This window comes from Natrix helvetica (genome assembly GCF_964273705.1).
Source record: "Natrix helvetica genome assembly, chromosome: Z".
NCBI classification, from domain to species: domain Eukaryota; kingdom Metazoa; phylum Chordata; class Lepidosauria; order Squamata; family Natricidae; genus Natrix; species Natrix helvetica.
Window position 1 is genome coordinate 136,674,042 of NC_138554.1, and position 23,656 is coordinate 136,697,697.

General features: G+C 42.9%; 1 protein-coding gene across 4 annotated transcripts in view; it reads left to right on the forward strand.

Annotated features, from left to right (window-relative positions):
* CRHR2 (corticotropin releasing hormone receptor 2) overlaps positions 1-23,656 on the forward strand; it is a 142,864-nt gene that overhangs the window by 114,478 nt on the left and 4,730 nt on the right. For all 4 annotated transcript variants that reach the window (XM_081970227.1, XM_081970228.1, XM_081970229.1 and 1 more), the window contains 3 exons: positions 16,800-16,885; positions 18,284-18,419; positions 20,697-20,738. In XM_081970227.1, coding sequence (XP_081826353.1) covers positions 16,800-16,885; positions 18,284-18,419; positions 20,697-20,738 — 264 coding nt within the window. The remainder of the gene's footprint in view (positions 1-16,799; positions 16,886-18,283; positions 18,420-20,696; positions 20,739-23,656) is intronic.

Below are 23,656 nucleotides of genomic sequence, written 5' to 3' on the forward strand. Positions count from 1 at the left end.
AAATCATCTATTAACTTGTTCTGTATATTATCCTGTACATATAGCTTAGTATAATAGTCCACAAATGATTTTTTAATCAACTCTTGTTGATATACCATCTTCCCTCGAAACTCAATTTTATCAATAATTCTATCATTCATATTCCTTCTCAAAGTATATGCTAACCATCTACCAGGTTTATTAGCGTTGGCAAAGGTGTTATGTTTAGCAAATTGCAAATTGGTTGCTGTTTGTTCTGCTATAAGCATCTGAAATTGATCTTTCAACAGCTTTAGCGCCATCTGGAGCGCCTGGTCATTCGGGTTTATTATAAGCAGCTGTTCTTTACGTTTTATTTCATCTTCCAATTCCATTCTCCTTTTCTGTCTAATTTGTTTGTGTTTAAAGTTCATATGTATCAGGACCCCACGCATATAAGCTTTACTTGCATCCCAAACTATTTCAATGGGAGTGCCCTTATTCATATTAAAACTGAAAAATTCCTTCATGTGTTTTTTAAGTTCATCAACATTTTTTTCATATCTAAATAAATTTTCATTTACTCTCCAAGACCTTCTTGGCCTCATCCCTAATTCAATTTGTAACCACACCGGACTATGATCGCTAAGTGACCTGGCGAAAATCTTGGATTTCTTGGCTTTAGGAAGTAGATCCGGTGTTAACAAAAAGAAATCAATCCTTGAAAAGGATTTATGTCTATCTGAGTAGAAAGAAAAATCCATCTCATTTAGATGTTGTGTCCTCCAAACATCTTTTAATTTCAAATCGTCTTGTAAATCAAAAAAAGCCTTTGGTAATTTGGTAGTGAATTTCGTCTTTGTACTCTTGTCTATCTTTGGAGAAATCACTCCATTCCAGTCTCCCATTATTAGAATACTCTTAAAGTTCCAGTCTAAAATTTTTAAATGGAGCATCTTATAAAAACTTTCTTGGCATTGGTTAGGAGCATATATTCCTAGCACCAAAATGGAACCGAAGTCTGTATCAAATTGAATTGCTATATATCTACCAGCGTCATCTGCCTCTATAACTTTAGTTGAAAATCTTTTATTTATATATATCACCACACCATTTTTCTTTACCAAATCAGAGGCAGCATAAAATGTTCCCAGTTTTGAATTCACTAAGTACTTCTGGTCTTGCAGCCTAATATGAGTCTCTTGAAGGCAAACAACATCATTATTAAATTGCTTCAAATAATAAAATATTTTTTTCCTTTTTTGTGGAGAGTTCATTCCATTCACGTTCCAAGATAATAGCTTAAGCATCTTTAGATCTGGTCTGAAGCGCTGAAAGCATTTGCTGAAGATCTCTCTCCACAAAACCAATCTCCAGCCCTGCTCCTCCCATGGCTCCGGTTTGCTTCTTAGCTTCTTTCTTAGCACATTGTATTTGAGGGTCGACGCGCTTATGAGATTCTAACATTTGTCTAGTCGTGGATCTGGTAATACGTTGTTCGACAGGTTTAAATATCGGCATTTCAGTGAGAGACTTAGAAGGTCCTTCTTCCAAGAAGGAGCACAACAGAGATCCAGAGGGGTCGACTCCACCTACAGCACCCTGCCCCTCCTCCTCTTTTTGTGTCTGCATTCTTTGCTCTTCTGTCTCTTTCTCAAACATCCTCTGCTCTAAGACATCCAAATCTACTGGTGTTGGTGTAGATGTACGTGGGGGGGTTGCATTTTTCTTGAGTATTCCATGATAAAAGTCTCTGGCTTTATCTATTGTATTCAGACGGTACCTCACCCCTTCGTAACTAAATATAACACCAATTGGAACATCCCATCTATACTGTATCTCCCTCTTCTTCAATTCCACTACCAAAAATCCAAAATCCCTTCTAAGCTTTAGCATCGCTGGGGGTAATTCTTTAAAGACTCCGATCGTTTTCCCATCTAATTGTAAAGATGAATAATAAGAATTTTGCAGAATATCATTTCTAAGATTTCTCTCAGTAAAGTATATCACAACATCCCTTGGTAGTTGCCTTTGTGATGCAATACGTGAGTTAACTCTGTAAATTTTGTCAATCCTTGCAAAAATCTCAGAAGAATTCTGGATCTTCAATAACGTGGCCAGAGCATCAGCACAAACTTTTCTTAAGTCCTCTCTAGGGTTTTCTCTGATACCCCTCAGTCTAACAGCGTACTCCATAGATCTGAATTGCATCATGATAATCTCCTTATCCATCCTCTGCATATTCCCCTCCATTTCAACAAATTTCAAATCTGTTTCCTTCGTTTTAGTTTCCAAATCCAAAGCCAGATGATTAACTTTGCTGTCCACCTTAAGAACAACTTCTGACAGACCTGTAGCTAAAGTGTGTAATTTTTTATCAAGTTGATCATGTTTTTTAATGGTATCCTGAACCATTTCTTTAACCTCCTTAATTTCTTTGCGTAAAAAAGCATTTTCTTCCCTTATAAAGTCCTTGAAATCCTGATAATTTATTGTGGCACCTGGTGAAGCTTTTTTTTCCGTTGCCATAATTAATAATTCTTACAGCCGCCTCTAGCTGTCACCATTCAATTAACTTTCGTTTTCCTTAGGTATTCAGCTGTAAATTAATACTTGCAAATGTTTCTTTCTAAGTTGCTCGAAATTAAAACTTTGACATTTAAGTAGTTCAGGTTATGTAAACTGGCTTAAAGATTGTTAATAGTTAGGGTTGTTTCAGCCGTTCCGCCTTTATTGCCCCGGCTATCAGCAGGTAATTAGCTTTCGTTTTCTGTAGGTTTTCAGCTATAAATCAACGCCATTTTGAATCCTTTGTTCTAAGCCCACGCCTCTCGAACTCAGCAGTAGTGTTCTTTTTAAAGAGATTTCTTTTTTTTTTTTTTTTCTTCCCCCAATTAAAACTTAAAATACTTGCAAAAGTCTTGCTTCCTTCTTGGGATGTTAAGATGTTAAGATGTTAAGGCTGTTCCCGGCGACTGGTTCTGCTTTTTTAGCAGAGGTTATCAAAAAGGCAGGAGAATACAACAACTGCGAAGGGGGGCAAACCTCGTCAGACTCCGGACTCCGGAGGGTACACAAGGGCTCAACCCAGCAGCTGAATCTCTCCCTCATAAATTCCAAGAATTTACGAGTGTCCGAGGTGTTAAAGATCGTAAAAAAAAACACCTCTAACTGTCTCTTGATCTGACAGGCTAAAAAAAAGCCTGCCATCGGCACCGGGAACAAACCGGAAGCCCTAAAAAATATGGAACGCTTCACGAATTTGCGTGTCATCCTTGCGCAGGGGCCATGCTAATCTTCTCTGTATCGTTTCCAATTTTAGTATATGTGCTGCCGAAGCGAGCACTATATATCCAACATCTTCTTAAAGACTTCCAATGTTGGGGTATTCCACAACTTCTGGAGGCAAGATGTTCCACTGATTAATTGTTTTTAACTGTCAGGAAGTTTCTCCTCAGTTCTAAGTTGCTTCTCTCCTTGATTAGTTTCCACCCATTGCTTCTTGTTCTACCCTCAGGTGCCTTGGAGAATACTTTGACTCCCTCTTCTTTGTGGCAACCCCTGAGATATTGGAATACTGCTATCATGTCTCCCCTAGTCCTTCTTTCTATTAAACTAGACATACCCAGTTCCTGCAACCGTTCTTCATATGTTTTAGTCTCCAGTCCTCTAATCATCTTTGTTGCTCTTCTCTGCACTCTTTCTAGAGTCTCCACATCTTTTTTACATTATGGCAACCAGAACTGAATGCAGCATTCCAAGTGTGGCTTTACCAAGGCATTATAAAGTGGTATTAACCCTTCACATGATCTTGATTCTATCCCTCTGTTGATGCAGCCTAGGACTGTGTTGGCTTTTTTGGCAGCTGCTGCACACGGCTGGCTCCTATTTAAATGGTTGTCCACTAGGACTCCAAGATCCCTTTCACAGTTACTACTATTGAGGAAGGTACCACCTATATTGTACCTGTGCATTCCGTTTTTGTTGCCTAAATGTAGAACCTTACTCTTTTCACCATTGAATTTCATTTTATTAGATGGTGCCCAATGTTCAAGTTTGTCAAGATCCTTCTGTATCTTAAGCCTATCTTCTGGAGTGTTGGCTATTCCTGCCAGCTTGGTGTCATCTGCAAATTTGCAAATTTTTCCTTGCTTATACTTTATTTTTATTGCAAACGCTCTGTTATCATGCCACATTTTTATAGTCTGGGTTTTCTAAGCTAAATCAAATCACAAAGCCTTTTTTTTCCGTCAGCCTTTGAAAGAAGATTTGCATTTCCTTGTGACATATCCAGGTCTGGATCATGGGTCTTTAATTAGCATGGTTGATTGAGATCAAGAGATGCCCGTGCTTAAACCAAGGGCCAGCAAACAAGCAAGAGGAAAATTAGATGACTTTTCAAATCGATCCTGAGAGATATTTTTCTCAAGGGTGAATAGTTGAGCAGAATATGCCTGTCCTGTCTTTTAGCTGATCCCAAATAACCCTGTTAAAAGGTGTAAAGCAACCCATCTGTCTTTGCACTGTTTTCCTGTGCTTTCTTTTTTTTTCTTTTTTTTAATTTCGCTGTACATTAAAACTGGCTGTCTGGGAGATTGGCTGTGAGCATAGGTCACTGCTTCCATGGAGTGACAATATTTAATTGGCATGTTAGTTAAATTTGGCAGGCCTAGTTAAGAGGGGGAATAAGAAAGGAAACGCAAAGCACAGAAAGAAAATAATCCCCTTGGAATGAAAGAACAGGTCCAATTCCTTTTTGTCTCTTTTCCTTGCAAGAATCCTTTGCAAAAATCAGCCTGCAGACAAAAATATTAGAGAAAGCTGTTTGCAAATGAGGTCGCGTCTGCCTGGCCCAGAGGTTTGTGAGGCTTCACAGCTGGATGAGGTGACTGCTTTGAAAATATGGGAAAGAGTTTTCCCCTGATAAATCCCAGAATGCTCAGCTAGCAGATGAAGAGTGAGAAAGGCAGAGCAGAAGAAGGATGATAGTTGAAAAGAAGGAATAAGGGGTGAAGTGATAGCAGTAATCCAGTGTGAAGATGGAGGTTCGTTCTCAGAGCTTGTGGGTTGGTTTCCACACAGTTCATCTTCAGTGGGGTTCAGGCAGAGGTGGGATTGAAAAATTGGTTCTCTGCCCGGTTGCTGGGAGGTGTGGCCATGATGGGCGTGGCCTACTCGGCCTCCTGCACCATGGGGGGGGGGGGGATTTTCACCTTCCCCAGGCTCCAGAGACTTTATCAAGCCTCCGGAAGCCAGGAAAAGGCCCATTTCCAGACTTCCGGAACTTCTGGGAGGCCCATTGTTCACCCCTCCCCAGGCTCCGGAGGTTTTACCCGAGCCTCCGGGAGAGCAAAAATTCCTCCCCTCGGCTACGGAGGCCCACCAGAGGCCAGAAATGGTCCCACTTCCGGAACTTCTGGGAGGCCCATTTTTCGCCCTCCTAGAGCCTCCGTACAGGCGCTGTACTTACCTGCATCCAAAATAGGCTTCATGGAGACTCCTGGAAAGGGAGGGGTGGGTGGGGCGGGGCCAGCCAGTCCTTGCAAGTACAGGTTCGGCAAATCAGATGTAAAATTAGCATCCCATATGCCCAAACAGGTATGAACCGGCTGAATCCCACCCCTGAGTTTAGGAGATGCCAGTGTTGGTGTTCTTCTGCTTATAAGGGCTCCATGTGGTCATTAGGTCTTGTGATGGGTCAGGTCACGTCAGGTAAAGGTCCGATGTGACCCACCCCTCACCTGCCCTGCCCTGCCCCTCCCATCACAAGACCTACTGACCACACGATGCCCGCATGAAACCAATCCACAAGCTTGGAGAACAAGCCTCCACTCTCATCCTACACCCAAGCTACAGTATTCCAGTATTTTGAGGGGCTGCCACAAAGGAGAGGAGAGGGTCAACTTATTTTCCAAAGCACCAGAAGCCAAGAGAAGAAGCAACAGAGGGAAACCGATCAAGGAGAGAAGCAACCTGAAATGAAGGAGAAACGTCCCAACAGTGAGATCAATTAATCGGTGGAACAGCTTGCTTTTAGAAGTTGTGGATGCTCCATCACTGGAGGCTTTTAAGAAGAGACTGGACTTGTCTGAAATGGTATGGATCAACTGCTTGAGCAGCGGGTTGGACTAGAAGACCTCCAAGGTCTCTTCCAGCTCTATTCTGAATTGAATTGAAATCCGTGACCTGCTGTCGCTCCCAAACTCTACTGTTATGTGATGTGAGGATTGCATTGATTTGTCTTTCTTGTTCTTCTTAATTTCACCCACTCCGTTTAATTACTCCATTTTATCATATTATTAATTAAATGCAAAAAAAGTTACAGAGAATCCTTGACTTAGAAACACAATTAGGTCCCGGATTACCATTGGTAAACAAGGGAGTTGTTAAATGAGCTGCATCCAATTTTGCAACCTTTTTTTTTTGCCATATTGTTCAGTGAACCGTGCAGTTGTTAAGCACATGTGGATTTCCCCATTGACTTTGTTTGTCAGAGGTTGGTTGGGAAATCACAACCTGGGAGACGACCATCATCTTAAATATGTGCCAGATGCCAAGTGTCCAACTTTTGATGGAACGACCATGGGGATGTTGCGATGGTGGTGTGCAGAGCTGCCTGGGGAATCCTGGGAGTTGAAGTCCACACAACGTAAAGTTATAGAGATTGAGAAGCACAGCTCAGCTGTCTTCAGCATCAAAATTCAAAAGAATCAATCTACTTCCTCAAAGTCCATCTTTCACTTAAATTGAGTATGAGAGAAAAAACTTGTTTTAAACATGACTTGTTTTACAGGTAGCCTGAAGGTCTCAGTCATCCAGGTCATGGTTGTCCCAAAGATGCTTTTTCAGGAGGCAACAGGACTTTCTTGCTTTTTTCTTTTGAAGATGTTTTGCTTCTCATCCAAGAAGCTTCTTCAGCTCAGACAGGATAGTGGGAAATGGAAGAATTTATATTTCTTGCAGACAGCTGGACATTTACATCCTTTGGGCGGGTCATTGAAGCACTTAGAGGTTTATTGTCTCCAAGTGGCCTCAATGACTCTCTAAAAGAATGCAAATAGACCAGCTGTCTGCAAGGAATATAAACTGTTCCATTCCCACTATCCTGTCAGAGCTGAAGAATCTTCTTGGATGAGAAGCAAAATGTCTTTAAAGGATGCTCATTCCCGACTAATCTTATTGCATTCTTTGATAATGTGACAAAATTAGTGGACCAGAGGAATGCCGTCGATATAGTTTACTTGGACTTCAGTAAGGCTTTTGATAAGGTAGACCATAACCTACTACTAGATAAAGTAGAAGAATGTGGGTTAGACAGCATCACCACCAGATGGATTCGTAACTGGCTGACCAACCGCACTCAACGTGTAGTCCTCAATGGAACTGCATCTACATGGAGGGAAGTATGCAGTGGAGTACCCCAAGGCTCTGTTTTAGGCCCAGTACTCTTCAACATCTTCATCAATGATTTGGATGAGGGAATAATTTGCAGATGACACCAAGCTGGCAGGAATAGCCAACACTCCAGAAGATAGGCTTAAGATACAGAATGATCTTGACAAACTTGAACATTGGGCACTATCTAATAAAATGAAATTCAATGGTGAAAAGAGTAAGGTTCTACATTTAGGCAACAAAAATGGAATGCACAGGTACAGTATAGGTGATACCTTGCTCAGTAGTAGTAACTGTGAAAGGGATCTTGTAGTCCTAGTGGACAACCATTTAAATATGAGCCAGCAGTGTGCAGCAGCTGCCAAAAAAGCCAACACAGTTCTAGGCTGCATCAACAGAGGGATAGAATCAAGATCACGTGAAGTGTTAATACCACTTTATAATGCCTTGGTAAGGCCACACTTGGAATACTGCATTCAGTTCTGGTCGCCACGATGTAAAAAAGATGTGGAGACTCTAGAAAGAGTGCAGAGAAGAGCAACAAAGATGATTAGGGGACTGGAGGCTAAAACATATGAAGAACGGTTGCAGGAACTGGATATGTCTAGTTTAATGAAAAGAAGGACCAGGGGAGACATGATAGCAGTGTTCCAATATCTCAGGGGTTGCCACAAAGAAGAGGGAGTCAAGCTATTCTCCAAGGCACCTGAGGGTAGAAAAAGAAGCAATGGGTGGAGAACTAATCAAGGAGAGAAGCAACTTAGAACTAAGGGGAAATTTCCTGACAGTGAGAACAATTCATCAGTGGAACAGAATTTGCCTCCAGAAGTTGTGAATGCCCCAACACTGAAAGTCTTTACGAAGATGCTGGATAGCTATTTGTCTGAAACGGTATAGGGTTTCCTGCCTAGGCAGGGGGTTGGACTAGAAGACCTCCAAGGTCCCTTCCAACTCTACTATTGTATTGTATTATTGTATTGTATTGTATTGTATTGTATTGTATTGTATTGTATTGAAAACAAGAAACTCCAGTTGCCTCCTGAGAAAAAAGCACCTTTGGGACAAGTAGCCCCAAACCTAACAACAATTCCTTTAGTGACTGTTCAAAAGTAGAATGGTATTGGGGGGAAAATTACTTAGGACCATTTTCCATACTTAGGAACATTTCAGCATCTCCATGGACACGTGATGAAAATTCATATTCTTGGACAACTGACTCATATTTGGTGCTGGTACCATGTGATCAATTTTTGCAACCTTCCAGCACGCAAAGTCAATTGGGAAGCTGGATTCTCATTAACAACCATAACTTAACTGCAGTGATTTTATTTAACAACTGCACCAAGAAAGATTGTAAAATTGGGGGGGGGGACTTACTTAAGAACTGTCTCATTTAATAACAGAAATTTTGGACTCACTTGTGGTTGTAAGTTGAGGAGTACTGTTCTGATCTTTGTAGACATGGAACTTGGAAAATTAAGAATATTTAAACAAACAGAAGAAAAGAAGGCCTTCATTTATCTAGGGATATATTTTCCGTCCAGTACCTTTGGATATTTCAAAACAATGAAATTGGAAGTCTCAAAACAATGGCACGGAAAGTTGCTAATGGAATAGCCAGATATGGTAGCTGTAAGGGGAATAACTTCCTTCCAACAGCACGTAAATTATTCAAAGCCACAGAATCAAATCTTCTACTGGCTAGTGCACAAAACTGCTCACACAAGGATTGCTCTGCACTAAAAGGAATCAGTTTAATTTTCTCAAATCTTTGCTACTAGTTTCTCACTCAACTGCAAATATGTTCCTTTGGTTAGAACTCAGGTGGATCTCTTGAGACCCATTTAAGACTGGGATCTACTGGCTTAAGGAAATACGGGGGAGTGAACTTTTGACCTGATTCAGTGATGGTTAACTTTTTTGTCCTCACGTGTTGAAAGTATGGATGCCCACACCCATAATGCAACACAACCCCTCCACACTTCCATACACCTTCCCCATGCATGTGCCCCCCCTCATCCATTTTTGGCTTCCAGGTTGGTACAGGAGGCTTTCCAGGTCCAAAATGGGGCACGGGGGGCCTTGCGTGACACCCCCACATTCTGTTTTGGCCTGGAAGGCCTCCTGCACCCACCTGGAAGCCAAAATGAGGTGCAGGGGTACTGCACAAGGCCCCAAAATGCAATAGCAAGTTCACACGCACACATGCGCGGCAGAGACCCAAAGACCAGCTGGCCGGCAAGAAGTGCGCCACATATGCAGAGTGAAGCTGGGCTGGATTGACGGCTGCAGAGAAGGCTCTGTGTGCCACCTGTGGCATGCATTCCATAGTTTCACATCACGGACCTAGTTAGTACTGATGGACCCAGTTACTCTGGAAGAATCTAATCATGTTTGATTTGGCTCAGTGTAGATTTACACCCCAATCTACATAGTAGGCTTAGACCAGGGGTGTCAAACTCAAGGCCCAAGGGCTGGATGTGGCCCACGGAACCTTTAGATCCGCCCCGCAACCAGCAAAAGACTGGCCCCACAGTGCTTCTGCCAGGAAAAATGTAGCTCGGGAGGGCCACATGCAGCCTGGCCAAGCTCTGTTTTCAGCCGTGACGTCCTCCTGCAGCCTTCTGTCAATGGAAATGAAGCTCAGAGAGACTGCACGCGACTTGCCCAGGATCCATTTTTAGCCGCAACAGCCTCCTTCAGCCTTCTCCCAGCAAAAATGAAGCCTGGCCTCTCCAAGCTCCGTTTTCATTGGCAGAGGGCTGCAGGAGGCCGTCGCAACCAAAAACGGAGCCTTGATGAATGAAGATGGTGATGCCCATCTCGGCCACGCCCCTAGCACCAGCACCACACACATACACACACACACACACACACACACACACACACACACCCTAGCCCTCCAAAATCAAACACAACCTTCATGCGTCCCTCAATGAAATTGAGTTTGATATCCCTGACTTAGACAGAGTATGGCATCTACCAAAGAGCTTGAGATCTTGATGTCTGTGGAGGTCCTACAAAGGTCGTATTTGTCTCAAGATGCATTTTCTAATAAGCAACTGGACTTTCTTTGAAAATGTTGCACTTCTCATCCAAGAGGTTTTTTTGGATAATAATCTTGAGATCTTGATAAGGAAATGAATAGAGCTAATGACTTACACCTCTGCTTGTGTATCTATCCTGAGGAAACCAAATACTCCATTCTCACACCTGGAGTGTCTAAATACCACCCTTCATTCTGCTGATGGTGAGATTTGAACAATATTCTTTATTAGGGCCATGTATCTGCCAACCTAACGGTTCGAAAGCATGTAAAAAATGCAAGTAGAAAAATAGGAACCACTATCGGGGAGTGCAAAAGGTATCCATCCCATCTCCCCCTTCGCTATATAGAAGGTGGCAGAACTATATAGAGGTTTTCCAAGCAGCTCTCTGCTATGAAAAAAGAGAACTTACCTTATCACCATTTACAGGTAGCCCTCAACTTACAGCCATTCATTTAATGACCATTTGAAGTTACAACAGCATTGAAAAAAGTCTCTTTTTTCACACTTACGACCGTTGCGGCATCCCCACGGTCACATGGTTAAACTTCAGGCACTTGGTTACTAGTTCATATTTATGACGGTTCCAATGTCCCAGAGCCGTGTAATCATTTTTTTGCAACTTTCTGACACACGGATTCTGTGGGGAAGCCACATTCACTTAACAACTGAGTTACCAACTTAACAAGTGAAGCGATTCAGTTAGCAACTGTGGCAAGAAAATGGCAAAAACTATGGCAAAAACTTCACTTAACAGGCGTCTCGCTTGGCAACATAAATCCTGGGCTCAATTGTGACCGCAAGTCAAGAACAACCTGTTGGTCCTTGCTTAATGACTGGTTGCTCAACGGCTATTCAAAGTTATGACTGCAGCGCATAGACACCCCCCCCCCCCAAGGTCACATGATCTCATTTCTTTGCAGCATTCCCTAGTCATGTGGCATAACTTATGCCATCCCCCCCAAAAAACCTGGCCTTTATACAGCCAGTTTCTACCAAAACAAGCCCTTAGGAATATATTGATTTATAACAGCAACTGTAACTTCCATAATCCAGAGACAGTGGCAGAGATTGAGAGAGATTGTTATTGTTGTTGTTAGTTGTGAAGTCGTGTCCAACCCATCATGCCCTCCTGGACCACATTCCTCCAGGCCTTCCTGTCCTCTACCATCCTCTAGAGTCCATTTAAGCTCACGCCTACTGCTTCGGTGACTCCATCCAGCCACCTCGTTCTCTGTCGTCTTTTGCCCTCCATCTTTCCCAGCATGAGGCTCTTCTCCAGGGAGTCCTTCTTCCTTCTCATTAGGTGGCCAAAGTCTTTGAGCTCCCCTTCTTCAGGATCTGGCCTTCTTAAGAGCAGTCAGGGTGGATCTCCTCTAGGACTGACCAATTGGATCGCCTTGCAGCCCAAGGGACTCTCAGGAGTCTTTTCCAGCACCAGAGTCCAAAGGCCTCCATTCTTTGGCGCTCAGCCTTCCGTATGGTCCAACCTTCACAGCCATCCATTGCAACTGGGAAAACCAGAGCCGTGACTATACGCACTTTTGTTGGCAGGGTGATGTTTGCTTTTTAGTATGCTGTCTAGATTTGCCATAGCTTTCCTATAAGGCAGCAATTTATCTCTCCTGGCCATAGTACTTATAAAAATCCCCCGCCCCCCAAAAAATCCTTCTCATCCTTTTTAATGTGATTCAGTGAAGTTTGCCGGTTTGAAAGAGAGACTAACCCAAAGAGCATTGTTGAACTTTACTCCAAGTGGAGAATCAGACCTACTTTATGGTCCGTGCTAAATAATATTTTTCTGTTTACTGCTCTCCCTTTCACTCTAGCGATTCCCTCACTGGCTCTGAAAAGACGGGGGTTAATAACGGTATTTCAGCTCTGTCTGCTCACAAAAGAGACTTCTGTAGCTGCCAGGTGCCTCTGTCTAGGAAGCCCTAAAGGCATCTTTCTAAAAAGGATTTCTAAAATAGCTCCTTGATTGCAAAGAATGAGCTCATATATCTTTGCGGTCTTGATTTCCCCATCGACTCTCCTCTTGGGCTGAAGGAGACTGCAAGGGCATCAGGAAACAAGCTTTTACTCTTTCCAGTTATTCTGTTCTGACCAAGGCTTCCCGAGAGCATGAAACAAACTCCTTGTCCTGACAAAAACCCCTTTTATTAATTGATTGTGAATTCTGCTCCTTCACATCCAGCAAAGACTTGCAAGGGAGGATTTACAGTCACAGACCTTATCTGGCTTGGAGAGCTGACAGGCTGATATCTGCAAAACTTGGCAAGGAGTCTCGGAGAGTCCCGAACCAATTAAATGAACTAATTGTCTCCTGCAAACTCCACTCCCCTTTCGCTCCTCTTTTATTCCCTCTGGGATGGGCCATTCATCATCCACCTGTGGCCTTACTCCCAAGTCGACCCCTGTTCTTTAGCTCTTCCCTTCATCTGGCCACTCTACGCATGCGCACACTGCGAACAGGCTCCAGCTGTTCATCTGCCTCACTGATGTCTGACTCTGAAGACAGCTGATAACTGTCAGTTGGCCCTGGCCCCCTCTCTGCCTCTGACATCAGAGCCTTCCCCAGACTCCAGGACTGGCCCATCTTCCTCCCCAACCTCCTCACTCTCTGAATCTGCTGCCAGCTTCGCTGGCCACTGGCAAGCCACAACATATTCTGCCCATAAATCAGCGGTCCTCAAGTTTTCTGGCACCCGGAACCAATTTCATGGATGGAAGACAGTTTTTCCATGGACCAGAGTGGGGGAATGGTTTTGCACGCAACCTACATCCTGTGCGTGTGCAAATGAAGCTTTGCTCGCTCACCTGTTACTTGTGTGGCCCAGTTCGTATCAGGCCGCAGACCAGGAAAGGTCCACGGACCAGGGTGGAGGAATATAGAATATATAATAACAGCGTTGGAAGGGACCTTGGAGGTCTTCTAGTCCAACCCCCTGCTTAGGCAGGAAACCCTGCACCACTTCAGACAAATGGTTAACCAGCATCTTCTTAAAAACATCCTGTTTTGGAGCATTCACAGCTTCTGGAGGCAAGCTGTTCCATTGATTAATTGTTTTTTTTTCAGAATTTTTTTTATTTTTATTCTCTTACATAGCATTATAAGCATACATTCACATAATTATTCTTCTATACATTTATCATTCTTATACAATTTGGGTTGCTTTGTTTACCATCCCTTCTTCCTATTGTAACACCACCTCATTTTCTATTTCTTTTCTCCCTCCCTCCCTTCTCTACTTTTTTCCTTCCTCCTCTCCCTCTCATCCCTTCTTCCCTTACCTTTCTCCCGTCCTGCTCTTCCTCTTCCCCTTCCTATCCTCTCTTCTTCTCTTCCTCTCCCTCCCATCCTCCTCTCCTTGCCTCTTTCTTCTTTCCCCCATCTTCCTTTCATGTTCTCCTGCTTTCTTCTTTCTTTTCTATTATTGTAGGTGTCTCTTTCCAGCCTCAGTTTATATTTCCTTGGGATGGTATTTCCGCAGACCCAAATATAATTTGATATCATTTCTTATTCCCTTACGTTTGCTAATCTATCCTAGCTATATTTTCCTCCCCTTTATGTCTCGCTTTTGGCTGTATACTTATATATTTACTATTTTCTTTTCTGTTTTCCCCTTCTCCCCCCCCCTTTTTCCATTTAACAGTGCCTCGTCTGGGTTCTATCTCTTCTCCCTATTTTCTTTTCTAGTTTCCTTTCTCTAGCCAATCATAGAATCTTCCCCATGTCTTGAAGTGCTCCAGTTCCTCTTTATCCTTTATTTTCATAGTCAACCTATTCATCTCTGCACAATATAATATCTTTTTTATTATCTCTTCATCTGTTGGTAGCTTATTTGATTTCCAATTTTGGGCAATACAATTCTTGCTGCTATAGTTATGTATATAATCAAATAGGTATCCTCTTTTGTGAATTTCTCTGGGATAATATCTAATAAGAATATCTCTGGTCTAAATTCTATTTCTTGTTGTAACATTTTCTTTAAGCATACTCTTATCTTAGTCCAATATTCTCTTACTTCGCCACATGTCCCCCATATATGATAGTAGGAGCCTATTGCTTGTTGATACTTCCAACAATTTTGACTCTGGAATTCTGGGAGTTGAAGTCCCCAGGTCTCAAAAGGGCCATACCTCCCTGCCCCTGATCGACAGTCATATCTCGTCTCTCAAACCAAGTGTACATTTATTAGGGTAGGATCAGACGATACAAGGACTGCTTCTGGACATCTGCAGCTGATAGAGACTGAATTGTATTATGTTGATAAATTGTGTGTCATCCAGAAATGGCCTTCTCTTATACTCAGAGTAGATCTTCCCAATTACATAAAAAATAGATAGCCCAAGAGGTTCAGTGCTTTGTAGCTATCCAAAAAAGTAGCAGAATTTGACCAAAATGCAGTAAGAATAGTGTTGTAGTTGACTGAATCAACATTCAATATATTTTCCCTTTTTCAGATTACGTAATCATGAGCATATCTAATACTACTTTAGTTATGAAAGTCAGGTTATTGACTTTGAGCTAGTCACCAGGAGACTGTGAGTTCTAGTCCCGCCTCAGGCATAAAAGCCAGATGGGTGACTTTGGGTCAAACACCAGGAGACAGTGAATTCTAGTCCTGACTCAACCATGAAAGCCGGCTGGGTGACTTTGGGTCGCAGACAGTCACAAAAGGGATCACATGACCCCAGGGCATTGCAATCATCCTAAATATGAGTCAGTTGCCAAGTGTCTGAATTTTGATCACGTGATCATGGTTATAATGGTCATAAGTGCGAAAAATGTTTTAAATGTTACATACAGTTATTTTTGTCGATTGTAAGCTTCCTAGAGTTGACTGCAGGTGAGATGGGTGGCATATAAGCTTCCCAAATAAATAAAATAAGTAAAATAAATAAATAGAGTTAGTCCTCAATTTAAGATAGGTTACCTAGTGACTCGTCAAAATTACCACTCACCTTCCCCAGGGCTATTTATGACCCAGTTGTGACAGCTGGCCATATTCCCACAGTCATGTGATCACATTCGACAATATTTTAGTGTCCTGTGTGGTCACATGTTCATGATTTATAATGCTTTTTTTTTACAGAAATCAGCATTTATTTCCAGTTTCCAGCAATAAATGCCAATTATGGACAATTGATTTGCTTAATGAATTCTGCCTTCGATTAACAACTGCCACAAAAAAGAGTTATAAAATCGGACACAGTCACATGACCCGCTTACCGTATTTTTCAGAATATAAGAGGCACCTTTTCCCCCAAAAAAGCGGGTGAAAATCTGGGTGTGTCTTATACACTGAATACAGCATTTTTGGCCTCCTGAAACCCCACCCCATGCATCCCATTTTTTGCAAAAACGGATGCGCAGAGGTTTGGGAGGCCTGCAAAGTGGTCCTGGAGGCTGGGAAGGACAAAAACAAGCGAAATATGGGCCCGTTATTCACAAAAACGGGGGTGTTTTTGCCCTCCCAAGCCCCCAGGAGCACTCTGCAGGCATCCCAAACTCTCTACATGCCCTTTTTTCACGAAAAACAGGCCGTTGTTTGCTCATTTTTTGCCCTCCCCAGACTCACTCATGCCCCCTTTTTTTTTGCAAAAAACGGGCCCATTTTTTTCGAAAAACAGGCCATTTGTTGCCCTCCCCAGCCCCCAGAGGCACTCCTCCCACACCCTCTGCACACCCCATTTTTGTGCCCCAAACCCCCCATGCATCGCATTTTTGCCCTCCCCGTGTAGAGGGTTTGGGGGGCTTGCAGAGTGCTTCTGGAGGCCGAGGAGGGCAAAAACCTTTTTCTTTAAATTTACCTCTTCAAAATCTTGGTGTGTCTTATCTTCGGTGCATCTTATAGTCTGAAAAAAAAAACAGTAATGATGTATGATTATCATTCCTTGCAATATCCATTCAAACTGCTGATGCATCCCTGCCTCAAAAATCAGAAGGAACAGGCCTCAATTTTCTCAGCTACGAAATCTTGAGCTATGCATTGACCTCAAGGCGGAAAATAAAAATAGTTTCTATCCTTGGGGCTGTCAGACTCTTAAACACAACCACAATCACAATCCATGCACACTCAGAAACATATTAGTTGTCATTATTATTTTTCCCCTAATTACTTGCATAGGGATTGTTCTTTATACTATTTATGTTGTTTTTACTTTTGTCATGGATTGCACCAGTGCGGCTAAAACCAATTTCGTTGTATATATGATGTACAACAACAATAAAGGCAATACTATACTATAATAGTTTAATTTCGGCTTGCTCGGGAAAAGTGCTGCTTCAGTCCCTCTCTTGTGTGGACAGAGGCGCAGAAAGATCACCTAACTGCGTTTATTCCCTACTAAAAGTTGTTGATTTGGTTTTCTCTCTTTTTTCCCTTTTCACAGATAAATTTTGTGTTCCTGTTTAACATAGTTAGGATTCTAATGACGAAACTGAGAGCTTCAACCACCTCGGAAACCATACAATACAGGTAAGTACACTATTAAAAGTGGACCTCAGCTTTTGAGATCAGAAATTATGTTGCTAAGGGAGGTGGTGGTTAAGTGTGTTGTGCCAAATTTCTGTTGTGATCTGTTGGCTGCCAGCACCTCTGGCAGTCGAATCAGATAAGGAGGCGGCCTGGGAGCTCTGAGGGGGAAGAGGGAATGGAGCTGGCAGAGACAGAGATGGAGACGGAGGCTTGGCTGTCCATCAGCCCTCAGATGGAGAGTCAACAGCCCCCAGGTCTGGAGGTGGTTGATGAGGAAGAGGAGGAACAGTGAGTCCGGTGCATGACACATAGATGTGCAGAACACAGAGGAGAGGAGAGCAGTGGAAATCTATAGGCCGGTCCTTGGGATGGAAGAGCCACCACTGCTAGCGCAGCCCCACCCTAGCTCTGGGGATAAAAGGCAGGGGGCAGAGATGAATAGGTATGGCAGACAACTATTCATCTCCCTGCCGGTCAGCCACTGATAGCCTGCACTTCCCAATCCTGTCTGGAAATTATCAGAATTCTTCTTGGAATCTGAGCATGTGTGTCAGTGGTGGGTTCCAGCCGGTATGTCCTGGTATGGGCGTCTGGGGGCAGCTGGAAGCAGCGGCCACCATACTGCAGTGGTGTTTTGGTGGGCCCACCCGCCCGCCCACATACCTTACCTGTTTTTAAGCCAACCTGGCCATTTGCACATGCACGAGCAGTGTACAACACCTGCGCGACCTCTGCCGAGTAGCTGGAATGTTCTAATACGGTGCTCCAGAGGGCCCGCCCGCCCGCCCGAGCTCCTTACTTGTATTTGAGCTCTTCTGCACTTCCACGCACGGAGCATACAGCCCCTGGGCGACACTCCGCCAAGCAGCTGGAGCATCGTGGAGACGTCGCAGGAGGTAAGAGCACATGTGCTCATGTGCTGCGCACGTGCATGTGGGGGATGCCAGGCCCTGTTGCACCGGGATCCGGAACTCAACACTGGTCTAGTAGTTTAATAAAAAGAAGGACTCAGGGAGACATGGGAGCAGTCTTCCAGTATTTGCGGCGATCCTACAAAGACGAAGGAGTAGCAAAAGCACTTAGACTTATATCCATTTCATAATGCTTGGCAGCCTTCTCTAAGCGGTTTGCAGAGTCAACCTATTGCCCCCAACAATCTCATTTTACCCACCTCGGAAGGATGGAAGGCCGAGTCAACCTTGAGGATAGTAAGGATCGAACTGCTGGCAGAGTTAGCCTGCAATACTGCATTCTAACCACTGCGCCACCACGGCTCTTCAAAGTACCCGAATGCAGGACAAGAAGCAAGGGATGGGGGTTGGAAGAATTTTATGTCTGGATTTTTGTCAATGACAGTCATGCTGGAGCAATACTTGATCTCTGACTTCTCCTTAACAGGAAGGCGGTGAAAGCAACATTGGTCCTCCTGCCGCTTCTGGGGATTACCTACATGCTGTTTTTTGTCAATCCAGGAGAAGATGACATATCCCAGATCTTTTTCATCTACTTCAATTCCTTCTTGCAATCCTTTCAGGTAGGTGTGCGAAATCAGGGAGTGAGTATCAAGATCATGTCAAGTTAGTACCGCTTTATAAAGCCCCGGTAAGACCACAGCTGGAATATTGCATCCAATTTTGGTCGCCGTGATATGAAAAAGATGTTGAGACTCTAGAAAGAATGCAGAGAAGAGCAACAAAAATAATTAGGGGACTGGAAGCTAAAACATATGAAGAACGTTGCAGGAATTGGGTAGGTCTAGTTTAGTGAAAAGAAGGACCAAGGGTAGCATGATAGCAGTATTTCCAATATCTGGGGAGCTGCCATAAAGGGGTGAAACCAGGGGTGAAATCTAGCAGCTTCTTACCATTTATGGAGAACTGGTAGTGGAAATTTTGAGTAGTTTGGAGAACCGGTAGTGGAAATGTTGAGTAGTTTGGAGAACCGGTAGTGGAAATTTTGAGTAGTTTGGAAAACCGGTAGTGGAAATGTTGAGTAGTTTGGAGAACCGGTAGTGGAAATTTTGAGTAGTTTGGAGAACCGGTAGTGGAAATGTTGAGTAGTTTGGAGAACCGGTAGTGGAAATTTTGAGTAATTTGGAAAACCGGTAGTGGAAATGTTGAGTAGTTTGGAGAACCGGTAGTGGAAATGTTGAGTAGTTTGGAGAACCGGTAGTGGAAATTTTGAGTAGTTTGGAAAACCGGTAGTGGAAATGTTGAGTAGTTTGGAGAACCGGTAGTGGAAATGTTGAGTAGTTTGGAGAACCGGTAGTGGAAATTTTGAGTAGTTTGGAGAACCGGTAGTGGAAATTTTGAGTAGTTTGGAAAACCAGTAGTGGAAATGTTGAGTAGTTTGGAAAACCGGTAGTGGAAATTTTGAGTAGTTTGGAGAACCGGTAGTGGAAATGTTGAGTAGTTTGGAGAACTGGTAGTAGAAATTTTGAGTAGTTTGGAAAACCGGTAGTGGAAATTTTGAGTAGTTTGGAGAACCGGTAGTGGAAATTTTAAGTAGTTTGGAGAACCGGTAGTGGAAATTTTGAGTAGTTTGGAACACCGGTAGTGGAAATGTTGAGTAGTTTGGAGAACCGGTAGTGGAAATGTTGAGTAGTTTGGAGAACCGGTAGTGGAAATTTTGAGTAGTTTGGAAAACCGGTAGTGGAAATGTTGAGTAGTTTGGAGAACCGGTAGTGGAAATGTTGAGTAGTTTGGAGAACCGGTAGTGGAAATGTTGAGTAGTTTGGGGAACCGGTAATGGAAATTTTGAGTAGTTTGGAGAACCAGTAGTAGAAATATTGAGTCGTTTGTAGAACCGGTAATGGAAATTTTGAGTAGTTTGGAGAACCGGCAAATGCCACCTATGGCTGGCCTCAGAATGGGGTGGGAATGGAGATTTTGCAGTATCCTTCCCCTCCCATGCCCACCAAGCCACACCTATAGATCCGGTAGAAAAAAAAATTTGAATTTCACCATTGGATCAACCTATTCCCCAAAACACCTGGAGGCAGGACAAGAAGCAATGGATGGGAGCTAATCAAGGAGAATCCAACCTAAAACTAAGTAGAAATTGCCTAACAATGAGAATAATTAATCAATGGAATGACTCGTCTCCACAAGTTAGGAGTCCTCCATCACTGGAGGTTTTCATGACGAGATCAGACAGTCATTTTGTCTGAAATGGTATAGGATCTCCTGCTTGAACAGGGGGTTGGACTAGAAGACCTCCAAGGTCCCTTCCAACTCTTTTATGTCTGAAGGAGTGGATCTCCAAAATGTTGTTGAGCATTCATTCCAAAAACTGGACCTCTGTATACAAAGATCTAGTTTATAATTTCTGTCCCTATCATCAGTATTTGAAATGTATCACTTGGACTAGATTCTTGCATCTAAAATCCAGCCCGGATAATAGAGAGTAAAATTGTAATTAAAATAATGCAGGCAAATTCACACACTGAGCTTCCTCATATCTATAGATCAGAGTTTTTCAATCTTAAAAAGTTAAAGATGTGTGGACTTCATAGCTGGCCTGGGGAATTCTGGGAATTGAAGTTGGCGTATCTTCAATGTGTCGAAGCTGAGAAACACCGCTGTGAACCATCACTAGATTTAAATTTAAACAAGCTTGTGAGAATTTTAAACTTCTCTGAAACTGCCCGGTTGGGAGACATAACTATTATACTTATTATGGGCTACATCTTAATATGTAAAAGCTTGCATCTAAATTGCACACAACTGCTCTGTTCATATAAATGTTTTCTTTTTTTTTTTAATCTTGAGGAGGGGAAATCTACTTCTAAATATTTCTCCTTCTTTCCTAGGGTTTTTTTGTGTCTGTGTTTTACTGCTTCTTAAATAGTGAGGTAAGTTGCATTATCTCTGTTTTTATTAAACTAAGGGTAATTGTTTGTGGTGAAATGAGAACTGTTCCAAATTGCAACAAACAACATGTGAATTATTAGATATATTTATTCTTCAATCGCCCCAAAAAGAGCACTGTTAATTTTGTATAGCAGAGACTGAAATGAAAGATAAGTGGAAAATGAGTTATCATCTGCTATAGGAAGTGGTAAATTTGGCTGATTCCGATATCTGCCCTCAAAACCACATTTGTGGGATTATTCATTTTCTCTTTTTAATATAAATATATATTAAATATAATATAAGTATTGTAATATATCATTTGTATTATTTTTAATCTATCTTTATATTAAAACAGAAAATGGCACTTTTAATAAAAGTATATTTATATTATATTTAATATAATATAAGTACCTTTTATTAAGGTTATCATTATATAAAATACAAATGAAACAAGAAAGGGGAAAAACTGTGGGATGAAGGGGAAAATGAACAAGGAAAAAAAAGCATTGACTTTTAACATTTTTCAATGCAGTAAAATGCAAAATAAAATTACAGGCTCAAGTTTTTTTACTTTTTCATACTTAGTAAATACTAGTATGTACCAGTAAATATTGCTATAACAACAAAGTAAAATCAGCAAACCTAATGTTGAGATTTCATTTTTTTTCTACCTTCAGCATAAAATCTAGAAGTGGTTTCTAGAAACAAAATTAGATATATTATTTTCTCTGATTAAAAGAATTGCAGGTAGTCCTTGACCAATATTGAGCCCAAATTTCTGCTGCTAAGCAAGGTAATTGTTAATAGGTTTTGCCACATTTTATAACCTTTCTTGCCACGGTTGTTAAATGACTCACTGCAATTGTTGTTGGTAACACGGTTGTTAAGGCTTCCCCATTCACTTTGCTTGTCAGAAGGTCGCAAAAGGGGATCACGTCTTCCCAGAACACGGCAACTGTCATAAGTACATGCCAGTTGCCAAGCATTCTAATTTTGATCACATGACCATGGGGATGCTGCAATGGTTGTGTGAATCATACTTTTTCCAGTTCCGTAATAGAATGAATGGTGTCGAAATGAACGGTTGTAAGACAAGGACTACCAGTAATTCTTTGGTAGCTCCATCATTTTGGGGGGATTAATTACCATATTTTTCAGAGTATAAGACGCACTCTCCTCCTCCCTAAAAAGTGGGTGAAAATGTCTATGCATCTTATACAGCAAATGTTCTTGAAGCTCCGCCCATTCACCGGGCCCCACCCGCCATCTCTTTTTGAACTCAGCGCACCACATTTTTGGCCTCCGTATGTCGCATTTTAGGCCTCCGCACATTCCAGGCTGCAGGGATCACCACAGCACATTGCCGCCGATTACCGCCTCCGCACATTGCGTTTTCAGCCTCCGTGCATCATGTTTTGACCTGTTCCAGGCTGCGGGGATCGCCACAGCAGATCGCTGTCAATCGTCACCTCCACGCATTGCGTTTTTGGCTTCTGCATGCCACATTTTTGGCGTCTCCACGTCATGTTTTCAGCCAGTTCCAGGCAGCGGAGATCTGTGGCCACGGGAATCCTCACTGCCTGGAACGAGCTGAAAACCTGACACGCAGAGGCCAAAAACGGGGCATGCAGAGGCTGAAAATGCAACACACAGTAGCCAAAATTGTGATGCACGGAGCCGGCAATGTGCTGTGGTAATCCCAGCAGCCTGGAAGAGGCCAAACACGTGACGCGCAGAGGCCGAAAATGCGACGTGCAGAGGCAGTGATGGGCTTTGTCGATCCCCGCAGCCTGGAACAACTGATTAGCAGTATTTGGGAGGCCAATCCAACAGTCAATCTGCTGCTTGTGCTGAATCAGGCTGCGATAAGGTGCTGAAGCTGACCAGGCTGTTTGCTATCTGCTGCAAGGATGCTAGCCAGATGAATACGGATGGATGCTGGTAGGCAGAGGCAGAATTTCTTTTCCTTGTTTTCTTCCCCCAAAACTAATGTGCATCTTACACTCCGGAGTGTCTTATATTCTGAAAAATATGATATTTTCTACTAGCAGTCCTATCAGCTTCAGGAGGCAGTCAGTAATGTGGAGTATCTGACCAACAAGGATAAATTCCAGATCCATTGTTCACACTTGCTTTAAAACAGGGGTGTCAAACGCAAGGCTCACAGGTCTCATCCGTCCCACGGGGTGCCTAGATCTGACCCGTGGGGGCCATCCTGGAAACAGCGAAGGACTGGCCCGTGGTGCCTCTGCCAGCACAAACGGAGCTCGGGCAGACTGTGTGTGGTCCTCCCGTTTTTGGCTGTGATGGCCTCCTGCAACCGTCTGCCAGCAAAAATGGGTTAGCTTTTACTGGCGGAGCACTTGGGCTGCTACAGGCACCCCTGACATGAGGGTCACCTCACTGGCCACGCGCACCCAGCCCCCAAGGTCAAACACAACAACCCTGATAAGGCCCTCAATGAAATCAAGTTTGACAATCCTGTTTCAAAACGTGACCCAGGTTTGGTGTGAATGTCATAAATTTGAGGATGATGGCCCATTGAGGGAGGGGGATTCCTCTTGAAATGGGACGCAGCAGGATCCCATCTTGGAATCTCCTCAGATCCCTCAAGATTTGGAGGAAAATTCAGTACAAGATGCATACTTGATAGTCCTCAACTTATAACCCTTCGTTTAGGGGCCGTTTAAAGTTTCAGCAGCACTGAGAAAAGTGGCTTGTGACCGTTTTTCACACTTATGACCATTGCAACATCCCCGTGGTTACACGATCAACATTCAGACACTTGGCAACTGATTCATATTTATGACGGTCGCAGCGTCCCGGGATCACGTGATCCCCTTTTTTGACCTTCTAACCAGCAAAGGCCAATGGGGAAGCCAGATTCATTTAACAACCGTGTTACTGACTTAACAAC